This window comes from Camellia sinensis, unplaced genomic scaffold (assembly GCF_055761805.1).
Source record: "Camellia sinensis isolate YWXY unplaced genomic scaffold, ASM5576180v1 Unanchor1, whole genome shotgun sequence".
Lineage (NCBI taxonomy): Eukaryota > Viridiplantae > Streptophyta > Magnoliopsida > Ericales > Theaceae > Camellia > Camellia sinensis.
In genome coordinates this window covers 27064936-27092092 of record NW_028128987.1, presented here as the reverse complement: position 1 = coordinate 27092092, position 27157 = coordinate 27064936, and the positions used below count along the sequence as shown (strand labels likewise).

The 27157-nt window shown below is 39.6% G+C and overlaps 1 protein-coding gene and 1 long non-coding RNA gene across 3 annotated transcripts; both read left to right on the top strand.

The window, feature by feature from the left end:
* The first annotated feature begins 675 nt into the window (after positions 1 to 675).
* On the top strand, positions 676 to 17351 carry LOC114275123 (uncharacterized). 2 transcript variants are annotated; one of them, XR_014357589.1, is made up of 4 exons: positions 676 to 820; positions 13341 to 13406; positions 13900 to 15879; positions 16650 to 17351. It is a non-coding gene; the product is annotated as an uncharacterized LOC114275123 (long non-coding RNA). The 2 variants fall into 2 exon arrangements; XR_014357590.1 differs by having other exon boundaries at positions 13873 to 15879.
* Positions 17352 to 21780: 4429 nt separating this feature from the next.
* On the top strand, positions 21781 to 25857 carry LOC114275126 (uncharacterized). The gene is made up of 2 exons (XM_028217120.2): positions 21781 to 22467; positions 25263 to 25857. The coding sequence occupies exons 1-2, from the start codon at positions 21888 to 21890 to the stop codon at positions 25511 to 25513; spliced, it is 831 nt and encodes a 276-aa protein (XP_028072921.2). The 5' UTR covers positions 21781 to 21887; the 3' UTR covers positions 25514 to 25857.
* The last annotated feature ends 1300 nt before the right edge of the window (positions 25858 to 27157 follow it).

Sequence of the window (27157 nt, the reverse complement as noted above, 5' to 3'; positions counted from 1 at the left end):
ATCAAATTTAAAGTTTTATATAAAACAATCAGATTTAAAGTTTTATATGAAATAATCATATCATAATAATTAGTTCCATATAATTATTATAGAGGAAGGATGAGTAATTTATGACAATATTTCAATTTTATTAACATAATTTAAGAAAATATTTAAATTTATAATATTATTTTAAAAATATAAAATTAATTTATAGGCCATTATTGCCACATATATTAACATAAATTAATAAAAATCAAAAAAATATGAAAAAAGAGATGGCCCTTCAAACCTCAAACACCTAACTAGAAGATATTTGCTTATATTATTATATAATGGTTTGAGCTGTCTCAGGTTCAGATTTTGAATAATGCGATTAAGTTTGGCCTATTGGGCCCACTTTTAGATATATTTTTAATAATTAAAATTGTTCATATTTTAGAGTTTGTTGAGTATATTATTTTTGTAAAAAATTACTTTTGTCTAAAAAAAATAGACGGTCAGAAAATTAATAGTTTATTAAAAACTAATATGAATTCATAATATTCCTTATCTGACTGTCGTGATTTTTTACAGAAATAATGCACTCAACAAACTCTAAAATGTGAACGGTTCAGATTACCAAAAAGAGGCCCAGAAGTAGGCCCAATGGGCCAGACCGGACCCTCAAGTCCAGATGGCGGACTGGAGGCAAGCCCAGCCGTTATATAATATGTATATATACACAAATTCTGATCTTCTATCATTTATCCTTCAATTGTTTTGCAGATGTATACAAGTTTGAGAAAATCGATTTTGTTTTTAACAGAGATCGTAGCAATTTGGATTCGATAACGATTTGGTGCGTTTTCAATCTCTCTCTCTCCCTCTTTCCGCCTATACATACTGAGAGGGTAATTTTTGGGAAAAATTGGGCCGAGCCGAGAGTTGGGCATTAAGGCCCAAGACGCGTAGGACTGCGTAAAAAGGCCGTACTAAATACTCCGACCTAGAGGGCAAGGTTATTCCGGCCTTGGGGAGACAGAGTTACTTCGGCCCAAGGAGGTGAGTTTATTCCGGCTCAAGAAGAGATAGTAGCTTCGGCCCAAGGAAGAGTAAGGCTACTCCAATCCAGAGACAACTCGGAGTAGGTCCGGTCTTAGAGTTAGTCCGGTCGCAGTATGTTCTGGGAGGACCGGTTTCAGAGTTAGTCCGGTCATGACACAATCTGGTTAGGTCGGTCAAAACTTGTTACTTGGAAGTCTGATCTAAGCATACCAAGGCTGAACAGGGACAGCCGAAGTAATGAGTTAAAGGAGAAGACCGAGCTAAGGATAGTTCGGCCTTCTCTGTGGCTCAGCATAGCCCGTGTTATTTCGGCCATGTGGTAGTTCGGCCATGAAGAAAACCATCCCACTTGGTTTAAGCAGTGGGGAGGGTGTAAAAGGATAAGCATTATCCTTAGGAGAATGAATCCTAGGAGGACTCTGCATGGAGAAGTACAAGTCCTACTAGGATTGTGCCACGGGAAACTTATAAAGGCCTACAAACATCACCTTGGAAGAGGTAATTGAACACACTCTTTCTGAGAACTTAGAGCTTTGTCTATTTGTCAAGTTTTCTGACTTAGGCATCGGAGCGGTTTCCGGCACACACCCGCCGGCTAGCTCACGTTTGTGTTTTCAGGGGACAAAGCGACGTCGTACGGAGAAGCGTGGACTTGGTCAACAGGATTATACGAGGAGAATTATTTCCTCCCCGTACAATTGGCGCCGTCTGTGGGAAGAACAGACAAGAACAAAAACCTCTTGACTAAGCTTCTCCTTTTCTCATTCAATGGCACACATTGAAGACTTGCCGCAGTCCGCCGTCGACGGACTAACTCCAGAAGGGGGCGCAAGGCGTGAGGGATTACCTGCTGTCCCTCCCATGGCGGACTTGGAGCCCCAACAACATAATTCCAGGAGGAGTGGCAGGGGAAGGCGGAATGGCAGCCCTCGTCACTCTCAAAGTCCCGACAGGCAAAGGAGGAGGATTGATCCTCAAGCCCTGGAAGATCGCGTAAAGGAACAGGATGAACTAATTCGAAGGATGGCGGCGGACATGGAGACTTTAAAACGCCAGATAAAGACCAAAGATGTGGCGACAGGAGAGGGGCGCAAGCATAAAACGCCCCCTCGCCACTCAGAGAATCGTAGTAGGAATACTACGCCCTCCCAAGGAGAGAGCAGAAGCCTCAGGACAGGCGACACTCACTCCTTATCTTCAAGAACTCGTCACTCCAGGTCTGAGAGGACGAGATCCGAAAGATCATATACTGAAGGAAGTACGTATTGGCCTTCACATTCACACCAAACCAGATCCAGACAAACCGAGCTACCCAGGTCATCCGACTTACGAACCGTGCTAGAAGAAAAAGCACGATGCAAGGAGGATGCCAGGACAAGGGATCCACACCGAATTTCGGCCCTACAACGGTTGGCTCCTCGAACGCATGGAAGCGTCGAGGTTGGAATGCCAATACCGCAACCGGCCTACGAACCAGCGGACAAAGCATTGGCAAGGCTACAGACTTCGCCGTTTGTCCCAGCGATCGAAAACGCTCCCCTACCATCAGGCTTCCTTCAGCCGAAGTTCAATACATATGAAGGAAAGACGGACCCGTATTCACACTTGAGCCACTTTCGCCAAGTCATGGCCGTGTACAGGCGAAACGAGGCCTTAATGTGCATACTTTTCCCATCAAGTCTGGGCGACCTGGGCTTGACTTGGTTCGAAAAGCTCCCAGAAGGTAGCATAGCCTCCTGGGCCCAATTGGCAGAAGCATTCGTAACAAGGTTTCGGACAAATACTAAAACACCGGTGGAGATAGACCAGCTACTCTCCATCGACATGGGTGAGAAAGAAACTCTCAGATCTTACAACAGTCGCTACTGGGAGACATTCAACCAAATCGGAGACTGCCCAACCAATCTAGCCATTGCGCAGTATAAAAGAGGTCTACCAGTAGGGAATAGACTAAGGGATTCAATTACAATGACGCCACCCCTCACCATGGAAGCCCTGATGGAGAGAGTGCATCAGCACATCAGGGTAGAAGAAGATGGCGCACGTTCCAAAGCCAAAATAAGTACGGCCACGGTACCAGAAAAGAAAACCTCAGCAAAGGTTAATACGGTGGACCGAAGTAACAAAAACGGGCGTGGCAGACGAGATAACGGAGAAGACCCAGACAAAAGATGGTTGAGAATCCGCACTGCCATAACAACAGTGTTCAAAAAACCAATTTATCGGATTCTAAGCGAAATCAAAGATGAGCCTTTTGTCAAGTGGCCAGCCAAGCTTGGGGAGGCTCAGAAGAATTACGACGACAGATCACGGTGCACCTTCCACAAAGAAAAGGGGCACCGAACTGAGAATTGCACGCCCCTAAGACAGCATTTAGAAGAATTGGTGGCAGCAGGCCACTTGGACGAATACATTGAAGGAGGAGCGCAACCGGCCCCCCAAGATCATGACCAACCCAACAGAATGCCAAACGACGCACCACCACAAGGCATTATCAATGTAATTCATAGAGTTTTTGAACCTGAGCGCGTATGCGAGCTTAGAGGTTCAATCAAGAAGGCTGAACATTTTAGGGAAGTATTAAGTTCCCAACCCGCCATCAAGAAGGGGAGGACAGAGGCAACAAACGTCATGTCCTTTTCGGATAAGGACTTGGAACGAATTTACTGCCCCCATAATGATGCCCTGGTTGTCACTCTCCGAGTCAAGGATTTTGACGTCAAGCGGATTCTGATTGACCAGGGTAGTTCATGTGAGATCATGTATTACGACACATTCAAACAACTAAAGTTGCAAGACAAAGACTTGGCACCTGCAGTTTCTCCCCTGATTGGATTCAACTCCATGCCAGAGTGGCCTGTCGGCAAAATAATCCTTCCAGTCAGAGCTGGAAGTGTATCAAAACAGGTGGAGTTCTGGGTATTGAAGGTCCCCTCCACCTACAACATCATCCTAGGCAGAACATGGCTGCATGCCATGCGTTCGGTGGCGTCATCATACCATCAGGTAATGCGGTTCCCCAATGACGCCGGTATAATTGAAGAAATCTATGGCGATCAGATCATGTCAAAGCAGTGCTTCGCCACAGCAAATGGAAGCCGAGCTGCCAAAGGATACGTTCATTCGGTGGAAGAACCAGAAAGTAATGAACTATTCGCTGACGTCGGCAAAGAAGCTAATCAGAAAGCGGTGGAAGACTTGGTGGAGGTAAAAATAGATGAGAAGAACCCGGATAAGTTCTTCCTGCTTGGCTCATCATTGTCCAGCGCTGAGAGATTAGAGGTCATGGAATTCTTGACTTCCAATATCGAAGTGTTTGCCTGGACACCTTACGACATGCCAGGCATTGATCCAAACTTCATCAGTCACCAACTCAATGTCCACCCTTCCGCCAGACCAGTCATTCAACGCACGCGCAGATCGGCACTCCACCACGCCGAAATAGTGGCAGAAGAGGTAGGCAACCTGCTGGAGGCAGGAGCGATAAGGGAAGTGCACTACCCAAAATGGATCTCCAACACCGTCGTAGTGCCAAAAAAGAATGGTAAATGGCGTGTCTGCGTCGACTACAAAACAGTCAACAAAGCGTGCCCAAAAGATAGCTTCCCTCTACCAAGGATAGATCAACTGGTGGACTTAACGGCAGGACATAACCGACTTAGCTTTTTGGATGCATACAGAGGCTACCACCAGATCGCCATGCACGAACCAGACCAAGAGGTCACTTCCTTCACAACACCAAGGGGGTTATATTGCTACAAGGTCATGCCCTTTGGCCTAAAGAACGCAGGGGCGACATTCCAAAGGATGGTCACCAAGATGTTTGAACCATTGTTAGGCAGAACAATGGAGGCGTACATCGACGACATGGTGGTCAAAAGCAAGGATGAGAATGACCATCTGAAAGACTTAGGCGAGATGTTCCAGATCCTGAAGAAACACAAGCTACGCCTCAATGCGTCCAAATGCGCATTCGGAGTTGGATCTGGCAAATTCTTGGGCTTCCTGGTGACCAACCGAGGTATAGAAGCCGACCCCTCTCAGATCAAAGCGATCTAGGAGTTGGAGAGACCAAACTCAGTCAAAGAAGTGCAGCATCTTACTGGTATGGCGGCTGCACTCAACCGGTTCATAAGCAGATCGTCGGACAGACTACGACCGTTCTTCCAAGCATTAAAGGCCAAGTTTGAGTGGGATGAAGAATGCGACCGAGCTCTGGAAAGCTTGAAGGAATACATGTCTTCCCCACCACTACTTGTTACTCCAGTACCTGGTGAAGAACTCTTTTTGTACCTAGCAGTCTCTCAACACGCAGTCAGCGCAGTGTTGGTTCGTGCAGAAGGAATACAACACTTGCCCATCTTTTATGTCAGCAAGACATTGTTGGGAGCCGAAACAAGGTACTTACCATTGGAGAAACTAGCATTAGCATTAATGATGGCATCCAGAAAATTGGCGCACTACTTTCATGCCCACACCATAGTCGTCCTCACGGCCTTTCCACTAAAAGCTCTGTTTGAAAGGGCGAATTTTAGTGGGCGAATTTTGAAGTGGGCGGTGGAGTTGGGACAATTCGACATCAAATTCCAACCCAAGACAGCAATAAAAGCCCAATCTTTGGCGGACTTCGTCGCGGAATTTACTCCTGGAAGTCATCATATCTGCCCAGTCGACCTAACTGACACAACCGAACTAGGGACGGAAGTTGACGCCGGAATAGCGCAACCCCTAGTGGAAGGTAGTCCAACCGAACTAGGGACCGAAGTTGACGCCGGAATAACGCAACCCCTAGTGAAAGGTAGTCCATCAAGCACAAAGGCAGACTACATTAAGGACGACAAGGAGGAGCCAAACAAAGGCTCACCAGCAGTTCAAACCGAGGACGAAGGGCAGACAGCCAATATGGACCTTGAAGAAATCACCATCCTTGACCCCACGGCATCGTCTGACCCTTCCACCTGCTGGAAACTGTTCGTTGGAGAGATGTGGAAGCTCTTTGTGGATGGAGCATCCAACCGACATGGTGCAGGGCTTGGCATAGTCCTCATCTCTCCAGACGGCCTGGTTATAGAGCAAGCAATCAACCTTGGCTTCCCAGCATCCAACAACGAAGCAGAGTATGAGGCGCTTCTCGCAGGACTCAAGTCGGCACACTTCATGAAAGCAACCGAACTAATGGTATACAGTGACTCACTGCTAGTGGTAAACCAAATTTCTGGCGAATACGAAGCAAAGGATGACAGAATGGCCAAGTACCAAGAGCTAGTCAGAACGGAGATCAAGAAGTTTGATGTGGTAAGGATAGAACAAATTGGCAGGGAGGAAAACAGCCGAGCGGACGAGCTAGCAGGCCTTGCCTCAATGGCAGATACATCAATCCCTCATCCATTACTCATCGACTTCTTACCAAGACCAAGCATAGAAGACCCCGAAGCAGAAGAAGTATGTTGCGCAGAATTAGGCCCTTCTTGGATGGATCCCATCATCCTGTTCTTGAAAGACGGCATCCTACCTGAAGAGAAAAAAGAAGCCAACAGAATAAGGTCGAAGTCACAACGATTTTGGCTATCTCCATCTTTGGCATTATATAAGAAGTCGTTCTCTGGGCCTTACCTCAAGTGCGTTCATCCCAGCAAAGTAGAAGCATTCCTGTTCGAAATACATGAAGGGGTATGTGGAAGTCATCAAGGGGGAAGGTCGCTCGCCTACAGGGCTATTTCACAAGGATATTGGTGGCCATATATGCAAGCAGACTCAGAGAAATACGTGAAGAAGTGTGAAAAATGCCAGAAATTCGCACACCAAATACATCAACCAGCAAGAGAACTCCTACCTTTAACTAGCCCATGGCCTTTCGCAATGTGGGGCTTAGACATAGTAGGACCACTTCCAACAGCACCCGGAGGCAGAAAATTCTTTCTCGCAGCAACAGACTACTTCACAAAGTGGATAGAAGCAGAAGCATTGGCGTCAATCAAAGAAAAAGATGTGAAGAAGTTTGTTTGGCAAAATATTATCACTCGGTTTGGCATACCAAAAGCACTGATCTCAGACAATGGAACTCAGTTCGACGGCAGAATCTTCAGAAGCTTTTGTGAAGAATACAAGATAGAGTTCTACAATTCCACACCGGCGTATCCTCAAGCAAATGGGCAGGCTGAAGCATCAAATAAAGTCGTCTTGGATGGACTAAAGAAAAGGCTAGAGAAAGCAAAAGGCAAGTGGGCGGATGAACTTCCTCATGTTTTATGGGCTTACCGCACCACACCTCGGCGATCAACTGGAGAAACACCATTTTCCTTAGCCTATGGCATGGAAGCAGTGATCCCACTAGAAGTTGGCCTTCCCACAATTCGAAGCGAAAATTTTGATCCAGACTTAAATGGAGAAGCCATAGCCTTAGAACTCAACCTTGCAGAAGAAAGAAGAGAAAGAGCATTGGTCCACATCGCCGCGTACCAACGAGAGTTAATCAAAAAATACAGCAAAAAGGTTCATCCAAGACAATTCAAAATTGGCGATTGGGTATTGCGCAAAGTAATGGGAAACACCTTGGTCCCAGGAGACGGCAAGTTAGGCCCAAATTGGGAAGGTCCTTATAAAGTGGTTGGGTTAGCCGGCAAAGGGGCATACCACCTAGAAGACAAGGATGGCAAGGCAATCCCTAGGCCATGGAATACGGCCAATCTCAAGATATTTTACTTTTAGCCTTTCTCTTTCGAACATTATGTAATTTTCTCTTCCTTCAATAAAATGAGCAATTCTTTTTAGCACAAATTATTCTTTGTAAAAGTTAGCTTTAGAGACTAAGTTTATTGCAAGCATTCTATTCCAAGTTAGCTGGAAAAACTAACTTCAATGGTTGGCTGGAATAAACCAACACTTGTTACTCTTCAGCCGAAGTAAGTGTGAGGCTGAAGAGTGGTTGGCTGGAATAAACCAACTCTTGTTACTCTTCAGCCGAAGTAAGTGTATGGCTGAAGAGTGGTTGGCTGGAATAAACCAACACTTGTTACTCTTCAGCCGAAGTAAGTGTGAGGCTGAAGAGTGGTTGGCTGGAATAAACCAACTCTTGTTACTCTTCAGCCGAAGTAAGTGTATGGCTGAAGAGTGGTTGGCTGGAATAAACCAACACTTGTTACTCTTCAGCCGAAGTAAGTGTGAGGCTGAAGAGTGGTTGGCTGGAATAAACCAACTCTTGTTACTCTTCAGCCGAAGTAAGTGTATGGCTGAAGAGTGGTTGGCTGGAATAAACCAACACTTGTTACTCTTCAGCCGAAGTAAGTGTAAGGCTGAAGAGTGGTTGGCTGGAATAAACCAACTCTTGTTACTCTTCAGCCGAAGTAAGTGTATGGCTGAAGAGTAGTTGGCTGGAATAAACCAACACTTGTTACTCTTCAGCCGAAGTAAGTGTAAGGCTGAAGAACCAACTCTTGTTTCTCTTCAGCCGAAGTAAGTGTAAGGCTGAAGAGTGGTTGGCTGGATTAAACCAACACTTAATACTCCTCAGCCGAAGTAAGTGTAAGGCTGAAGAGTGGTTGGCTGGATTAAACCAACACTTAATACTCCTCAGCCGAAGTAATTATGTCGGCTAAGGAGTGGTTGGCTGGTAAGTATAGTTTAACCAACCAAAAACCGAAATAACACTTGGAGTAATAGAAGACATTACAAAATGCAAGCATACACACAATAACCGGAATAAAAGAAGCAAAATTTTCATTCAAAGAGAAGTCAATTACAAGGGGGCTTAGTTCGGTTACAAAGGAGAAAAAGTAAAAGAGTCAAGAGAAAAGTTCATCAATTTCAGCGTCGAAAACCGCATCGGCATCAACTTGAAGACCGGTCTCCGGAGGGAGCTCATTCACACTAGGGTGAGCCACTTCGGCTACGGTTATACTGGGAGGATCAACAGTTAGGTCTTCAGCAGTGGGCACCGACCGAACTGGCTGGTCCACATTTTCGGCCGGAGTATCTTCATCAGAGGCATCATCAGAGTCAGAGCCTTCCAAAAACTGTTGTTGCAGAGCGGCCGCGTACTCCGCCAGGGACTTCGGTATAAAATAATCTGGAGGGTTGAAGACCTCGGTCTGTTGATCTTGACCGAGCTTCTCCACTGCCGCCCTCCAGCCGCATTTGAAGAACAGCTCCTTTGCAGCGTCACATTGTTGGGCGTAAGCATCCTCAGCCCTCTTGAAACCTTGTTTCTCAGCCTCCTTCGCCTTCTCCTTCATTTCGGCGTCTTTCTTTCTTTCAAGCTTTACCAGCTCACGCAAGTACTTGTCCTTCAGCACAATGGCAGTCTTTTGTTTTTCGGCCTCGGCCGAACTAACCATTCCGGTCAAACGACCGACCTCACCTCGGAGTTCGGCCATTTCCTTTCTGGCCGACTCTAGTTCGGCCGATTTCGCCTCTGCCTCGGCCGCCGCTTGCCTTGTCACTTTCCTCAGCTCCAGTACTCTTCTGTGGGTGATTTGGTTCTTTTGAATGGCCTGACAAAGCAAACAACTTCCCTTTAACCGAAGAAAGAGTTAAAAAGAAAAAGAAACATAAACAGAAAAGCAACCGAAGTCACTAACCAGAATCATGGACTTAGTAGCAGACCGGATGGACTTCAGCTCGGTGGTTAACTGTTTTTGGTGATGTTCCATGTCTTTGGGCAGACACACGCTCTTGGCCAGGTTGATGGCCAACAGGTGGTCTTTCTCAGCAACGACCGAGTCTGTGTCTAGAATGTCTCGGTCGTTGAAGGTTAATTTCGGTGCCCAGCAGCCGATGGTTCGGTCGGATGACTCCGGTTGGGGGCTCGGTGGTAAGCTCGGCTGAATAGGAGTTTCTTCATCAATCAAAACCCGTTCGGGTTCGGAAGTTCGGGCACGTTTGGTTCGGCGGGAAGAGGATGGCTGTTGGGAAGGAAGGGCGACAACAGCAGGCTGCGGTTGGCTGGAAGGCGCCACTTCGGGCCTAGCTGTTTCGGTGAGAAGGGCCCTGACTCTACTCCTTTTCGCCATCTCTTCTTCTGCGGATAAAGGGACAAGTCTTATCTCGGGCAGAGTTGGGTCCGGTTCCGGTGCCTCTTCAAGAAGGAAGTCAGTCACCTTTGCTTTTCGTCGACCGCTGTAACGGTAGGTCGGTTCGAAATTTAGAAGCTTGGCCCAATCCCTTTCTTTAACCCGAAAAGCGGCTCGCAAGACTCCGAGGTTAGGATAGCTATACAGGGAATGGAGATGGGCAAAATCTGCAAAAAAGAGAAGTGTTAGTTCGGCTAACAGACTAAACAACCGAGATAACTTACAAAGCAGAAGACCGAAGTAAAATTACCAGGCTCTCCCATTTTCCAATCTATAGGTCGGCCAGGAATTTGAGCTTGAAAATCCTCAAAGTTCCCAGAGACCCAAAAGAAATCGTCATCGTTAAGATCTTTGTCCGGAGTGTGCTTGATTATCTTCTCTCGACGGCGGCGAATTCTAAGGTAGTAGACCCACCCAGCATTCTTTGAGCCGATAGAGTATTGATGAAAGATCTCGGCTAGACCAAGATTCAGTCCGGTTTGGTGGTTTAATGCGCCTATCCCCATGATAATACGGTACGTATTGGTGGATAGTTGGGTGGGACATAGCCTAGTCTGTCTAAGAAATTCGCAGATTAGCGGTTGGACAGGAAACCGTAGTCCGGTCTCTATTATGGATTGAAGGGTAAAAGGCACAAAGCCTTCATTGTTCCAGGGGGTAGCATCTTTTTTGGCCAGCGCCAGATGGACATCGTCAGGAATCTGGTAATCTTGCCTAAATTCGGCCATGCCACCAGGGGTTTCGACTAAATATCTATACTTACCCATTTGTCGTATAATTTATGAATAAATTATTTCGGTACAAAAACTAGGCTCAGTAGCTCGGTTGAGCACACGCAGGAGTGCCTGGGCAACCTAAGTCTGCAAAGTAGAAAACAAAGGGGTTAAGCACAGATCGTTGGACCGCGCTACAAATTATAAGCAAGATATACAAATCCTACTTTGGCTTAGTAGGCTGGTTCTACCTCGGCTCATCAGAAGGTTTCCTAGCTCGGTTTCGAGCAGTTTAGACCGGTTTAACGTCTAAGGGGCAGCTTTCTGAGTTCAGTCTAAAAAAACTAAGAAAGCTGGTTTAGTCCCAAGGCCTAAATCGGTTGCGATATGAGGAAAGTTACTCCGGCTGAGCCCCTAGGGGCGGCTTTCTGAGTTCGGTTTCAGAACTAAGAAAGCCGGCCTGGCCCCAAGGTCTTAGCTCGGTTGGAGACCGAAGTACCTAGTTCGGTATATGCAAGCTTGTTCGGTAATCTTATCTTGGCTAGAGTGGTTCAGAAGAAACTACTGACATTCCTACAAGTTCTAGTTCGGTTATTGACTACAGAAGTCTACGTATTAGGGGCAAACAGAATCCTAGTTCGGCCGCAATGTGATTTTGGATCTAAGGCTTGTTTTTCTACATAACAGTTCATACACATACAAGTTCTGTTCATTTTTTCATGAAAGTACAGAAGCAAAAACAAGGAATACACGAGCATGCTTCACCCAGATAGAAAAAACAGAAATGAAGAAAGCAAAAACAACAACAACAAGTTTTCTCAGAACTTACCAGTTTGGAGAAGAAGAAGTTGAAGACGAAGCAGTGGCAGCAACGGAAGCACGAACACAGTAAGCTTAAAGCTCAAGAACTCGAGCAGCCAAAAAAGCAGAGGGAGAGTATGAAGGTGGTAAAAGTGAAGATACCCTAGCCTTAGGGTTCACTTTTGTTAGAGAGCCCAAAATTTGGGCGGGAACCGTCTCGAGATCTCAAAGCACGAAGACGGCGTGACAGCCGTCCTTAGCCCATCAGAGCCTGCCACGTGTCACTGGAATGGGAAGCGTTACAGACACTATGATTGAAGAGACGTTTTTGACCGGACATAGTGTTACCCGAGGTAAACTTAGTTCGGCTGGAAAGGCTAAAAGGGTTTTTTAGCTCGGCTGAAAAAGCGTAACAAACTCTAGCTCGGCCAAAAGGCTGGTAATCCCAATCATGTTGCACAGATGGAATTAAGGGGCAATTGAGAGGGTAATTTTTGGGAAAAATTGGGCCGAGCCGAGAGTTGGGCATTAAGGCCCAAGACGCGTAGGACTGCGTAAAAAGGCCGTACTAAATACTCCGACCTAGAGGGCAAGGTTATTCCGGCCTTGGGGAGACAGAGTTACTTCGGCCCAAGGAGGTGAGTTTATTCCGGCTCAAGAAGAGATAGTAGCTTCGGCCCAAGGAAGAGTAAGGCTACTCCAATCCAGAGACAACTCGGAGTAGGTCCGGTCTTAGAGTTAGTCCGGTCGCAGTATGTTCTGGGAGGACCGGTTTCAGAGTTAGTCCGGTCATGACACAATCTGGTTAGGTCGGTCAAAACTTGTTACTTGGAAGTCTGATCTAAGCATACCAAGGCTGAACAGGGACAGCCGAAGTAATGAGTTAAAGGAGAAGACCGAGCTAAGGATAGTTCGGCCTTCTCTGTGGCTCAGCATAGCCCGTGTTATTTCGGCCATGTGGTAGTTCGGCCATGAAGAAAACCATCCCACTTGGTTTAAGCAGTGGGGAGGGTGTAAAAGGATAAGCATTATCCTTAGGAGAATGAATCCTAGGAGGACTCTGCATGGAGAAGTACAAGTCCTACTAGGATTGTGCCACGGGAAACTTATAAAGGCCTACAAACATCACCTTGGAAGAGGTAATTGAACACACTCTTTCTGAGAACTTAGAGCTTTGTCTATTTGTCAAGTTTTCTGACTTAGGCATCGGAGCGGTTTCCGGCACACACCCGCCGGCTAGCTCACGTTTGTGTTTTCAGGGGACAAAGCGACGTCGTACGGAGAAGCGTGGACTTGGTCAACAGGATTATACGAGGAGAATTATTTCCTCCCCGTACACATACATATATACGTGTATCTATGAAGAACACAGTGATTAGTTCAAGTTTTTGTCCGATTGAACAGATTTTATTTATTTAATTTGTTTATTGATTGTAGAATTTTGGAATTGTGTTCAGTTCTCTGATTAGTTTCTACTTACAATTTATGGACTAATATTAATTAATCACCGTATTGATCTAGTAAGATTGAATGTAAATGGTTACATTAATGGTCCATGAATTGTTGTACAATTCAGAATCTAGGCCCCGCAATGTTAGTTTATTTGTTTAAGTTGTTCTCAATCACATTCACACAAAGCCATGGATAATCTATGTCATTCATGGGTTCCATTCCAGAGAGACTACATATAGCAATTCTGAGACCTTATGTTGGGTCACTCTGTTTTTTGCAGTGGAATATATCATTTGTCATGCTGAGATTTCAATTATCTTTGTAGAAGAAACTAAAAATTCCTGAGGTAAATAAATATTTTCATTTTACTCTAAAGTAATGGTCCAGAAAGTTGTCTATTGTTCTTTTGTTGATATGATAAAAATCATTTTCTGGCTTCAAATTTGTTTTTAAGAACTTTCAAAGTAACAAATTTGTTTCCTCTGATGTACAAGGCTGAATGTACATCTATATGGCTTATCTCAAGCACTTTATTATGCTTACAGTGATGGGTTTGCACTTCTTTTCCATGTAATTAAATCCACAAGAAAAGAATGCTCAACTAGATTATTATTCCACAGATTTGGTTTGCCATTTTAGTACCATGACCTTGTTGCTTCTGTTTATATCATTGCTTTGATGCCACATGTAGTTAATACCTGCTTTGTTTCATAGCTTGTGACATTGTGTAATTGCTTTCTTGTCATATGGCACTCAATCGATATGTTTCTCACATTCTGTTCTTGCCAATTTGGATGTGGGCCAATGCGAAGTAATTCAGCATCTGATTGATGTCACAGAGGTTGTTGCTGCAAATTCTCAATCTGAGAAGAGTTCGCCCAGCAGAAATTCCAAGACCAAGACCAAGACCAAGACCAAAGCAAAGCAGCAAAACCTTCAATATGCCTCCAATGGCGGTGGTGGCTCTACAGTCACCGAAGCATTCAGAGAAAGCGGAAAGGGAGTTACAAAGCTCTCGGAATCTTGCGGGATGGGCGAGACGGTAAGAGAGAGAGAAAGAGAGAGTTCTCTCGACGATCGATCGATTGATTCTCTTTCCGACTCCGCCCATTTCATTGGATTCCGATTGCTCCTCCCTCTCCTCCTCTCTCCTTTCACAATCATATCCATCTCCAGATCTTCACAGTACATATCTCTGATCACTTTTTTTTTAATCTGTTTTGCTTGTTTTCTTTGCAGATCAGTGTCGGACGCTTTGACTGCTGTCGAAATGCGTTGATTGAAGGCTAGGGTTTAATAGATCTATGATCTTTGATAATGAACTGCATAGGAAGAGAAATTGGATGATATGAACTGTAAAATCAACTTAAAATGAAGCTTACTTTATACAATAAAGCTCTTCCATCCATCCTATTAATTTATTTATTTTTTGAATTAAACAAACCCATTTTTCATGTCTGGCCGTTTATTCTTTATGTTTGTCAATGTTTGTGTAGTTTTCTATAAGCATTTCCTACTCTCATCGTTTGATTTTTGGCATGTCTTTCTTCCCATTTCCCAGCATTCCCATTACTTTGCTCTTATTTGCTAAACCTAGTTTGGAAAACAACATAAATAATGATACCCCTTAAATTTTTTTACCAATTGTAGTGGGCCCTAATGCCATTGACTCATACTTATTGTTTTCTTTTAAATACAGTGTCATCATTTGAGGAAATTAAAACTTTGTGAAACTGGGTTTGCTTCCTTTCAAATTAAATTATATTTTTTAGTCCGAAAATTATAATGTGAATCATGTACTTTTGATATGTGGCAATCTGGTTCATAGAACTTTTTACTGCTGATAATGGTAATAATATTATATTGAAATGAACATAAAAAAATTGATTACTTACTTTGGATGTATCCTCAATGACTCTTTTACGGATCAATTAATAATGTGATTATTTTATTGGTTGAACTGGTATATAAGAAGCACGGACACTTCTAAAAAGGTAACGTATCCGTGTCGTGTCCGTGTCGGACACCGACACTCTTTGGACACTTTCCCGACATGTGTCCGACATTCTTTATAACGTGTCCTATCTTTTAAAGACCCAGACACTCTATAGACACTTGGAGGACACACGTGTCCATCTCTTAAACACACATGTCTATCAATTAGACACATGTGAAACTAATTATAAGTTTGAACAAAACAACTTAAGATACAATAATAAAACAAAAATCATATAAATTTATAGGGATTAATGTCATATTGCATTTTTTTATTATTTTTGAATAATATATTCATATATATAACATATAATAAATATATAAAATTATATATTTCATGCGTGTCCCCCGCGTGTCGTGTCCTACATTTTTTGAAAATTATCGTGTCGGCGTGTCCGTGTCGTGTCCGTGTCGTGTCACGTGTCCGTGTCCATGCTTCTTAGGGTATATATGATATAGGATGATATTTAATGGTTGTAGAATATATCAACACTAGAACTATTTGGAAATCAAAAAAATCTCTTTGAAACATTAGTTGACATTTGTAACTTGTTTGAGCATTGGAGCTTTGAAATGAGGAATTCAAAATATCATGAATGCAGGGTTTTATTTTTTTTTCTCTTTTTCTTTGAAGCTTTTTGGGAGATGATGGCATTTATAGGTTTTTATTGCTTGTGCATTTCTATATGATTTGTCACATGAGGCCAATGAAGAAGAAAGGCACCTAATGAAGAAGAAAAGCTTAAACTGCAACCTGACAACATCAAATCAATGCATAAGTGGAAGAGAATTTCTTGAAGGAAAAGACGAATGCAGAATTTAAGGTAAGCAATTTATGTTTTTATTGATACTATTTTATAAAGGGAACATTTGATTTGGTGTCCAAATTTAAAGGCTTTGAAATTATAGTACCTTAGGCCACTCCATTGAGCTTCCAAAACAACCTAATCCTAAAGACATGGAAGTGTAGAATGTGCAATCTCTACAGGTTTCAGCTTTAGGTGAAATCCTGGGAAGCCAAGTAGAAAACAAACTAATAAGGTTGAGGTTTAAGAGCTCACTGTTATAGAAGCCTAGTTTTGAACAATTAAATTTTCAGCACTTTTATCAGTACATGTTGGCTACTATATTGCATGACATAGCTTAAAACTTTCATTCAAGCATAGGCTGGACCTACCTGCGACTAATGCAACAAGTACACGACTTACATTCAAAGAAGCATGCCTTTTGTTTATCCCCATCCCCCTGGTACACTTAAAGTACACTTGGGTTGTTTCCTTTCTCTGCCTTCTACTGAATTTGTTTCTTATAAAGGGCAGGGGAAAAGCAAAAGAACACAAACAAAAATATGTTGGTGGTAAAAGAGTCAATTATCCCTTGTAAACATAATTACGTCCTAGTCATAGGAAAGCACTAAATTTAAGATGTGGATATTATTCAACATTGCTAGGGAATCTTATTGCTTTTAGTTAGGGAAGCTATTCAACTCTTTGGTAATGTCTTTGGGTATTTAAGATATGGTTTGTTCTGTTTCTTTATCATGCTTTTGGTTGTGTGAATGAAGTATGGCTGAGAGTGACTGTCAATTTTGCAGCTATGAATGCATATTTTCTGGACCTTTGGAGTTTTGAAATTTTGCTCATGATTTTGTACCATACGGAAGCTTACACAGAAACTTGTTGTCTTAATCACCAGCTTCGGCAGAAGTGTGCACTGAATTAATAGCTTATTCATTGATTTTATCAAGCTGTTGCTATACTTGCTGCATCAGAAGGAAGCTTCACAACATGTCTTTCTTCAGCAGGGAGGGTTATACTTCTTATCATGTCTTTCTTCAGCAGGGAGGATTTGTTGATGATTTTCTCTCACATTTAATGTGTTGCTGCTATGCCCTTGTCCAAGAATGGCGAGAAGTAGAGATCTGAGGGGCTTGTGGAATGTCCTATGCATAGAGCTATGTTCAAGTTAATTGTAACAGAGCAGGGCTTAAAGCCTGGAGGCATCATTCCTTTTTAAGGTCAAGGTTGACCTCCTAGAGATTCTCTTTTGAAGAAACTGTTTCTATTCTTCATTTGAAATTTGAGAACAAGAATGACTTTGATTTGGGCCTCACTGATCTAGACTGAGGTTTGGCTTTGTGATGTGAGCATTGGAGGTGCAGATCTGACAATCTACTCACATAATGAACTATGTTAAATTGAATTTGGAAACTTTGAGTTTTAATTTTTGTAAAATTTTACTTTCCATATACTCATTATGGTTTGGGAATAGAGTGCCTTTGATGTGTGTATGTCAATTTTTTTTTTTTTATATGATTGGATGACATTTAATTTTTCTGCATTTTTAGCTATGAAAATAAATGGTTACAAAACATTTCCCAACTATGACTTTTAGCAACGCAAATGTGTGGTAAAGAAAGTCTTTTGTCTTTTAGCAACCAAATATAATTGTTTTTAAAAATACCATTATTTTGTTTTTGCGACCAAATTGGGATATTGAAGTATTAGCAACGAAATGTTTAGTCTTGTAAAATCAAACATTTTGTGACAATATAAAATTGGTTGCTAGAGGTGAAGTCTACAAAGAGAGAGAGGTTTAGGTGATTTTTGGTGGTGCTTTGGCGACACTCTGATGACCTACTTTACACTTTTAAAGTGTAAATCTACATCTTTAGATTATAGATTTACAGTTTCCGAATGTTTTCTCCTTCAATTTTGGCATAAATTTTTAAATTTTCGACACCCACAATGGTTCTCTCATCTTCCAAGCCATATCCCATATCATTGTGGATGTACTTCCTTCTCAACTCTAGCTTCTAGCAGTATTCGATGTCCAGTGGCGGCGGCGGAGACGGAGTTAAGCAGTAGCAATGGGGATGACGTCGACGGGGACGGTGGGCTTTCAAGTAGATCTTGTTTTTCAAATCACATTTTTGAGAAGATCGATGATTTTTCTTAATTCGTAACTTTTTTTCGACGGATTTGTTTTTTGTTTGGTTAGGATGGCCCTTTAGGGCCTTGTTTATGTAATATTATTGTTTATTAATATAATATTTCTCATGTTCTCCACACAAAAAAAAATGGTTGCTAATTGCCATTTTCAGTGACACTTGAAAATTCGTTGCTAAAAGTCATTTTTGACTTTTCTAGATGCAATATTAGCGACGTTTTTGGTGGCGAATTTATTTTTGTAAAAAGAAATATTTAGAGACCAAAATAAGGATTTTAATGACCAAAATAGTTAGTAGCTACAAGTCTTATATGTTGTAGTGAACAACTTAGAGATGTTTTCTTTATTGTCTATTGTTGACTTGAATATAAAATAGAATGCAAAAACGATAGATTCAAGAAAAATGTAACTGACTATGAAGATGCAAATTGAAGAAAGAGAGAAGAGAGCATAAAAGGAAAGATTAAGATTAACTATGAATGGAGTGTTCAAAATACTTTGATTTGCACTTTTTTAAATATCAAATATATATATATATATATATATTTTGTCATTTTAAATAAAGACATAATAGTAATAAAAATAATTTTATTAAATTGAAGGATTCAATTAGAGTGCAAATAAAGCCCCCCCTATGGTTATAGATAAAAGTTGCATTCACGTGTTATTGATGACATGAGCATCATCGATAAAATGGCTTGACTCATTTAGAAGAGTATGGATGAAAATATTAAAAAGGGTTAATTACACTTTTTACTTCTGTTGTAGTTTGATTCAAATTTCACTTTAGTTTTCATAGTTTTTTGTAGTCCCTACACTTTGAAGGTTATACTTAACAATTTTGAGACACTAGTCAATTTTCTAAAGTTTCAATTTGGTTCTTTCGTTTAAATTATTAGAGGTTAAACTTACCAATTTTAGAATACTTGTTAATTTTTTAAGATTTCAATTTGTTTCTTCCGTCTAAATTAGAGGTTAAACATTATAGGACACTTGTCAATTTTTCTGAAGTGTACACGTAGACAAAATTAATAAAAAATTGGACAAAATGACCAAATTGAAATTATACTTTTAGTGAATGGACCAAATTGTTCAAATTACATTATTGGGGCTAAAGTGAAATTTAGGCCAAACTATAGGAGTGGAAAGTGTAATAAACCCTATTAAAAGATAGAGGACCATTATTTATGGGTAAACTACCAATAGGTCCTAATAGTTGGACTTAATTCCCATCAAATCCTATTGAAAATAAGTCTGGATAAAATTGTCGTTAAAAATAATTTTTTTGTATCAATTTTTTATATATGTCGTTAAAAATTAATAATTAGTTACTTTTTTGTCATGATTTTTATAAATTGTCACTAAAACTTACAATTAGTGACTTTTTTTATGACAAATTTTTTATATAGCACCTATTAGACAATAAGTTCACTTATTAAGACCTACACGTAAGTACCACATTATTTATTTAGATGGTTACTATTAGCACCCCAATTAATAATTTGAACCCCTCATTTTTTTATTTTTTTAATTACAATAATAATTTCAAATAAAATTACTAAAAATGGCATGAATTATTTGGGACCCTCATCTCATAATTAAACCCACTCATCCACTAAATCGCAGCATAGGGTTTATGAAAGCATCTACCCCCATCACCATCCACACACTTCAAAATCCTTAGAACCTACACACCCTCAAAATCATCCGAAGGTTGGTCTTGTGACAACTTTTAATGACAACAACAACAACTATTCCACAGTATACACTTCTTGACAATGGCGATGAGTGAAAGTTTTTCTAGCAACCCCAATACCATGAGACGAATGGAGCATCACAAAATAAGCTCAGAAGAGGTTCACAGCTTGGATGATATTTGCAATTCGAAGGAGGTTGACCTTATAATGATAAGTTTTTTCAAAAATATTAAAAAAAAAAAAACAGGTGAAACAGCTTGACCTTTTTTCAGTATTGAACCGGAACATATGTCAAACAAATAAAAAGACATGGTTGAATTAAAGGTATTAGTTTGGCAACGTCTAATTGTACATTATTCATTTGTTCGGCACTTTGGATTTGAATTTTTTTATTCATATGGTCGGCACTTTCGATGTAACCTTAATGCATACTTATGTTTTGGTTATGCGATTAACTTTAGTTTTATTTGTTAATCAAATTGATTGATGCATATTTATCATTGTTTGTTAAATTTTGATGTTCATGTTCACAGATTATGTTTTTATAATTTTGGTAATATAGGTCCAAATATGTACAAATTGTTTGATCACACAGGTCCAAATATAAGTAATTTGTTTATCAGCACAGGTCCAAACATGGAAGCAGAGAGATTGACGACAGAGAAAAGTCAGTAGTGATAGATCAATGGTGGGAGATTGGTTGTGAGATAGATTGATGGCGAAAAGAAGTCAGCTATAAGAGACCGCCTATAACAGAGATTGACGGTGGAACTATGTCAACGGTAAGAGTAAGCTTGAGTTTAATGGTGAAAGGAAACTACAGTTCAACAGTAAGAGATCAATAGTTGACAATGAGATAAAATTAGAGATCAAACGTTGACAATGAGAGAAAGTTAGAGTTCAGCAATGAGAGTTCAATAGTTGACAATGAGAGGAAGCTTGAGTTTAACAGTAAGAGTTCAATAGTTAAGGGTTTTGAAAAATGAAGGGTTTTTAAGGGTGTGTGCATTTTGGTGGGTGTAATGTTTTTAGAATGATAATTTTGACATTATTTAGGGAGTGGGAGTTCTTAGAAATTTTTAAGATTTTGAATTTTATAAGTGGAAGTCCGAAAAAATGAGAGGTACAAAGAATTAACTGGAGTGCTAATAGAAACATTCTTTATTAATTACTTGAAAAATGCTAAAACATCGTTGGGTAAATTACAAATAATCTCTTGAGGTTTACTTAAAATATAAATTGTCTTTGTAATTTCAAAAATTACAAATACGTCACTGTTAGATTTTTTTTATTTAACAGAATTAATAGAAAAAATAAAATTTTTAACTACTCTCTTATATAACAATAAAATTATATAAATTGTTAATTAAAATACATTTATAATATCATTAAAATATATTAATTAATTAAATAATTTATTAATATAATGAATCATTTGTTATCCGATTAAAAAGTTGAAGTGAGAAATTAATTTTCAAAACAAAGACAATCCGTATATATAAAAAATTATAGAGTATTCCTAGAATACCACATGTCAATATTCCTTTACTAATCATCATTCTCCATATCCCTTTATATTTTTCAATCACACTATATAAAACCATAAGTCTCTCATTCTCTACCAATCATAATACTTGAAACACTAGTCAATAAATAACTTCTTTGTATATATACTCAACTCAAAAAGTAATTTTTTTATATAAATGAGGTATATATGATGTGATATTTTTCACTATTATAATTAAATTTGACAATAAAATGTACTGCATTTATCTTAGGTGTTTGGAATGTGTCACATTATGTATTTCTGCCATCTCAAAATATTAATTATTTATTCTATTTTTTATTATTCCAAAATATTAGCACCTTTTCAAAGGGTATATAAAAATAATATAAATTTTTTATTTTACTATTCTTTTAAATTCATTAACAACATAAAAAGTATAATCTTGATATTGATATTTTCAAAAAAATATATATATAATATTAAAAGATAATTTAAAAATATATTTTTTTAAAAATATAATAATTATCCTATAAAAAAAAAATTAAATTTCCTAAAAAGGATGATTATTTTGGAACGAGGGAGTATACAAAACCTACTCCAACCCAACACCATCCATGGGCAATAAAAGTGGTTCACCCTAAACCCAAAATATTGATGCTAGGGTTTTTAAAAGTCAATAATGAATTCTATTATCTTACCACACTCTCCCCTGTTTCGTCCTCCTCATCTGCATCCTCAATCTAATAACAAAGATCATCTGTGGCTCTCTTCTTCTTCTTCTTCTTCTCGTTCCATTTCGACTTCAATCGTTTCTTCTTCACACTATCATCGTCTTTCTTCCGTTGCTGCTGCTGCTGCTACTGCTACAGGTCCTTCGAATGAGGGAGCAATCTCTTTGGAAGATTTTGTGGAGAAAGATTGGTCATTTCTTGATACGAATTCTGACGCTAATCGGATAATCTCGGCGGGAGAGATTGAGGAAAGTTCGAGGGTTTTGGTTTGGATTGGTTCTCAAGGATTTGTGGAGCAATTAGTGGATTCATCACCTCCTTTGCAACTATTGCTGGTTGTCCATGACTCCTTATTGGTGTTAGCCAGTATCAAAGAGAAATATGACACTGTTAAATGCTGGCAGGGAGAGCTGATTTATGTACCACATAAATGGGCACCTTTTGATGTTTTCTTTCTTTACTTCCTCCCTGCTTTGCCCTTTCAACTTCATCTCCTTTTTCAATCACTTGCCAAACATTGTTTGCCAGGTAATTTATTTGCCTACTTTTATTACTATCCATTTTCATTTTATTTTTTAACTTTTATTTTATTCCAATCAAATCCAATCGAATACTCAACTCAACTTGGTGAATACCCAAATCGCAACTTGCACCACTTATCTGGCTACCTTAGTAATACATACATAATCAAAAGACTTATAAACAAACAGAATATCTACTAGGATATTTTTAATTTGCCAATCTGCCAAACAACATTGTTTAATTGTCTAACTAGCTCCTGGCTATCTGTGGAACCCAATTCACATTGTTTGTCATTATAAACTGTTGCAATTTAGAATTACCCCCATTCTTGGAAGCTAGATCTTGATTTGCCATTAGTACTTTAGCTGTATCCCTTTGCGTGGACCAATCTACAGCACAAATAAAGCGAATAACCAAGGAGGGGTCCTCTATAATTTGGTCAAAAGCCGCCCTATTCCTATGAATCCAAATTTCCCAAAAGAATTTTAACCGATTCCAAGATGGCTTCCTCGTTTGGTGCAGTTCTGAACCATTGTTTCAACCATCCCTCCAATGATAATTCTATCCCCACATCAAAGTTCAAACCCAACCTAGATCCATGCCATATGCATTTAGACAAAGGACATTGAAAACAAAGATGTTCTAAAGATTCTTCATCCTCTAAACATCTTGGGCAAACCGGATCAATTAAAATTCCTCTTGTTTATAATGATACTCGAACAGCAAAATTCGATGTAATAGTTTCCAAATAAACAAAGTCCACTTAGGAGGTAAGTGAAGCTTCCAAAGTTTTTTCCAATACCATACATTATCTTCCCTCTCAAGACTCTCCTGTCCCCTATTCAAATCCAATGTTTTAAAATAATCCGATTTCACTTAATAGACATCATTCCTATTTGTTGCCCAAATAATCAAATCAGGAATTTCTTCTCGTGGTATATAAATGTTAAGAATATGACTTACCATTAATGGAGGAAAAAGTAATCTGACCAATGGTTCCTGCCATTCCTTTCAGTCATCATTTATCAAATGAGAAACGTGGAACGGGCTGAAAACCGGCCCAACACCCTGACCTGGGAGATCAATTTTTAAAGTTGGTATCCATTGATCTTCAAAGGGGTATATTTGTTTTCCATCCCCCACTCTCCCAGAAAGACCTGTTTTAAGCAAATCTCTACCCCATAATATACGTCTCCATCCCCATGAACACGCATTCTTTGGCTCAACATCCAAAAAATTATTGTTTGCACAATATTTAGCCAAAAGAACTTTACTAATAAGTGAATTTGGCTCATGAATAATTCGCCAAGCTATCTTTGCCAAAAGGCTTGATTAAATTTCCCTGGGTCCCTAAAACTCAATCCCCCCAATGACTTAGGCACATAGGCTACCCCAAGATTTCCAATGCATACCTTTGCCTTCCTCACCTTTCCACAAAAATTGACTAACCACACTTTCGCACTTGCTTTATAAAATAATCAGGGGCCTTAAAGACAGAAAGTAAGTACGATGGGATCGAGAGAAGTGAGTGCTTAGCTGGTACACATCTACCCGCAAAAGAGAGAAGACCACATTTTTATCCTTGTAACTTAGACTTGTACTTATGCAAAATCCTACTAGATATCTACTGCTTTCTCCCAGTGAAATCCATACAAGCACCTAAATATACGCCTGGTTTCTCAACCACCTTAATCCCTAAATTCTTTTAAAAATCCCCTCTGTTGAGTACCCATATTTGAACTGACAAACAAATCAGATTTTCATACTGCTATTTGTTGTATACTATTCAGACTCTTAAATTCTAATAGTGTTATTAGATATAAATACTACTTGCATCTTATCTCAATAGTTTCCCTTCTAATTTCAACCCAACCATCTTTGGATTTGGATGATGGGAATGGAGAGGTAGAATGGGAATCTCATTCTAAACCAAACCAAACCAAACCAAACTAAACCAAATCAAGTCTTAAGTCCCATCAAATGGGATCGGCTATATAAATCCTTCTTCTCCACTCGACTCTATCTTAAGGCCGTTTCATTAGTCAAGTTAAGGACATTTATATCTCTATTTACTACACTAACCCACGTCAATTTAGGTCTGTTCCTTTCCCTAACACTTTTATCTAACGTCACTGTATCGCATCTCTTCACTACTGTTTGGATTGTTTAAGATTGGAATGTGATTCCTAATTAGCTTCTCAAGGCGGATTGAGATTACCGTACTAAGGGTGATTTTACATTTTGGGAGAGATTTGTAGTGGGAAAAGAAAATCGAAGGAACATGTGAAAAAAAATTTAGCTTATATTTCATTTATATTTCTCTTTTTATTTTTCCTAAAAAAAAAAAACTCTTCCTAAATCCTGGATCTAAACACATCGTAAGTGGGAATCTCACATTTCTCTTGGAGCCTAGAGGAAACCATTTAAAAGTAAAACAAGTATTGAGTCCACAACATACAAAATTTTTAATCATTCTTTTACATAAATTCTTAACCAAACATTTTGAATTGTGTTAACCCATGAATCTTATTACTACTAATAATGGAATTGTTGGTTGGGATGCTCATTTCTTGTATCTTTGATTCATGCCATCCAAAAATAGCGGTAATATATTACAGATCCTTTCAAATTGCCAATTTTCAAAAGCTAAACGGCTTTTACATTTTTCACTTAAAATTATGATAAGAAGATGGTGCCTGTGAAGCCCTGTTTATTGGTATTTTGATAAATAATAAGTTAAATGTAGAAGCAGGATTTGAATTGATGATTGCTGCTTCCTTTTACATTGGTGGGTTGAATAGGTGCAAGAATTGTGATGAGTCATCCCCAAGGGAGGGAGGTGGCGGAAAAGCAAAGACAACAATTCCCTGAAGTGGTAATCTCTGACTTGCCAGATGAGATGACATTGCAGAAAGTTGCTGCTGATCATTCATTCCAGATGACCGAATTTGTAGATGAACCTGCCTTATATCTTGCTGTCTTCAAGTTTAAGGAAGAAGAACAAGAAGAAGAAGATGACTCAGTGAAACAGACCAACAAATCCCAAACTTGATTCCCCTTATGGTCCAAGAGTTGCAACAAGCAAAGAAAAGAAAAAAAAAGTAAGAAAAATAGTTTGACACTGACTGCTTGTTATTACATCAATCATCTACGCATTCATTTTTCCAAAGTAGTGAATCTTTAGAAGTAGTTTGAAGGCCCTGACTGTTGTTGTTAATAGCATAATTATGATCAAAAGTTATGTTGCATTTAATCTTACATGGCTGTTGGTGGGTATCTGTTTTTTGATGCCAAAATCACATAAATCATAATAGTGGGGCTATGATGAGGGTTGTATTTGTATCCGATATGGATATTTTTCCAATTCCCGTGGATAAATATATGATCTTTTATAAATGTATCTAATACTTGAGAAATAGGATTATGTTCGACATTCTAATTTCGAACAATAGGATTATGTTCGACAGTCTACCTTCAAATAGTTTAGTTATGTTCGACACTAAAATGTCGAACAAATTTACATTATTCGACAAAAACAATCCGAACGAATGGTTAATGTTTGAAAATACAATGTCGAATGGTTCGGAAAATGAAATTTCAAATACAATGCTCATGGCAATGGAAAAACGTACATAAAATTCTAAAATCTAAGCCAAATGAGAATTCCCACCTACTGATTCTTCAATGTGGAGTTGTTTCCAACTGTGATGACAACAACGAGAACTACCGGCGACGTCTTTGATGAAACAGATATTGGAGGAGATTAGGTCTTCACCACTGGTTTAGATTGGGATGACAATGAAATAGAGAATGTCTGGGGGGGGAGAGATGGAAGATCGTGGGTAGGTGGGGTGTATGAGTGAGTGAGGGTAAAAATCAAAGATTGTGCGTGAGGTATGTGAGTAAGGGTAAAGATGGAAGATTGTGGTGTGTATTAAGTAAATATTTTATTTATCAAATTACTAAAAGTGTGCCTTAGGATGAAATGTGGTGTGCAAATAAAGGCACCCAAAAATTATGTTTTAACTCAATTAACCCATAAAGGAGTTCCCATGATCATAATGTATAAAAGAATTGATATAAGTATTTGATTAGTCTATTTACAATCAGTTTATAAAAAAACACATAATCACAAGAAAATTCTTCCCAAACACTAGTTCTGCATGAAATTTTCAAATACAAAGAAGTTGAAATTCTTACCAATATCTCATTCAGTTCCAATCGCAAGTACAGAAGCCACATACTTTATATCAAACCCATGCTTCTTCAACTTCACCTGCGTATAGGGGTGTAAATCTGGCCCGGCCCAGCTTATGTCGGGCCTCGCGAGCTCCTGCCAAAATTCGGGCAGGGCGGGGTCGGCCCACGGGCTAAAAAATTAGGCCCAGGCCCAGGGGTATTATAACACTCTCAAAATAATACATAAAACCCCACATTCTTGACATGCATTGATATAAGAGAAATAACAACTTTTCCATTCATCAGAGTAGCCCTTACAAATGTATTACATGTTGACAACAAAAGTAAATGTCCAACGGCTTACAACTTTCCAAGCCAACACTTGGTTACACAAAAGAGAGTACTAACTCATATTATATTAAGCCCTTGGCCTGAATTTACATGTAATACAACAAAAGATAACAAAACAACAAAAAGAGTCTTCAACTACCAAACCCTTCCAAGCTATGTCTTTGGA

Excerpts from the sequence above, each read along its gene's own strand:
- LOC114275126 (XM_028217120.2), top strand. The coding sequence starts at position 21,888 with ATGAATTCTATTATCTTACCACACTCTCCCCTGTTTCGTCCTCCTCAT. Across the intron at positions 22,468-25,262 it reads TGCCAAACATTGTTTGCCAG|GTGCAAGAATTGTGATGAGT; the intron begins GTAATTTATTTG and ends TGGGTTGAATAG.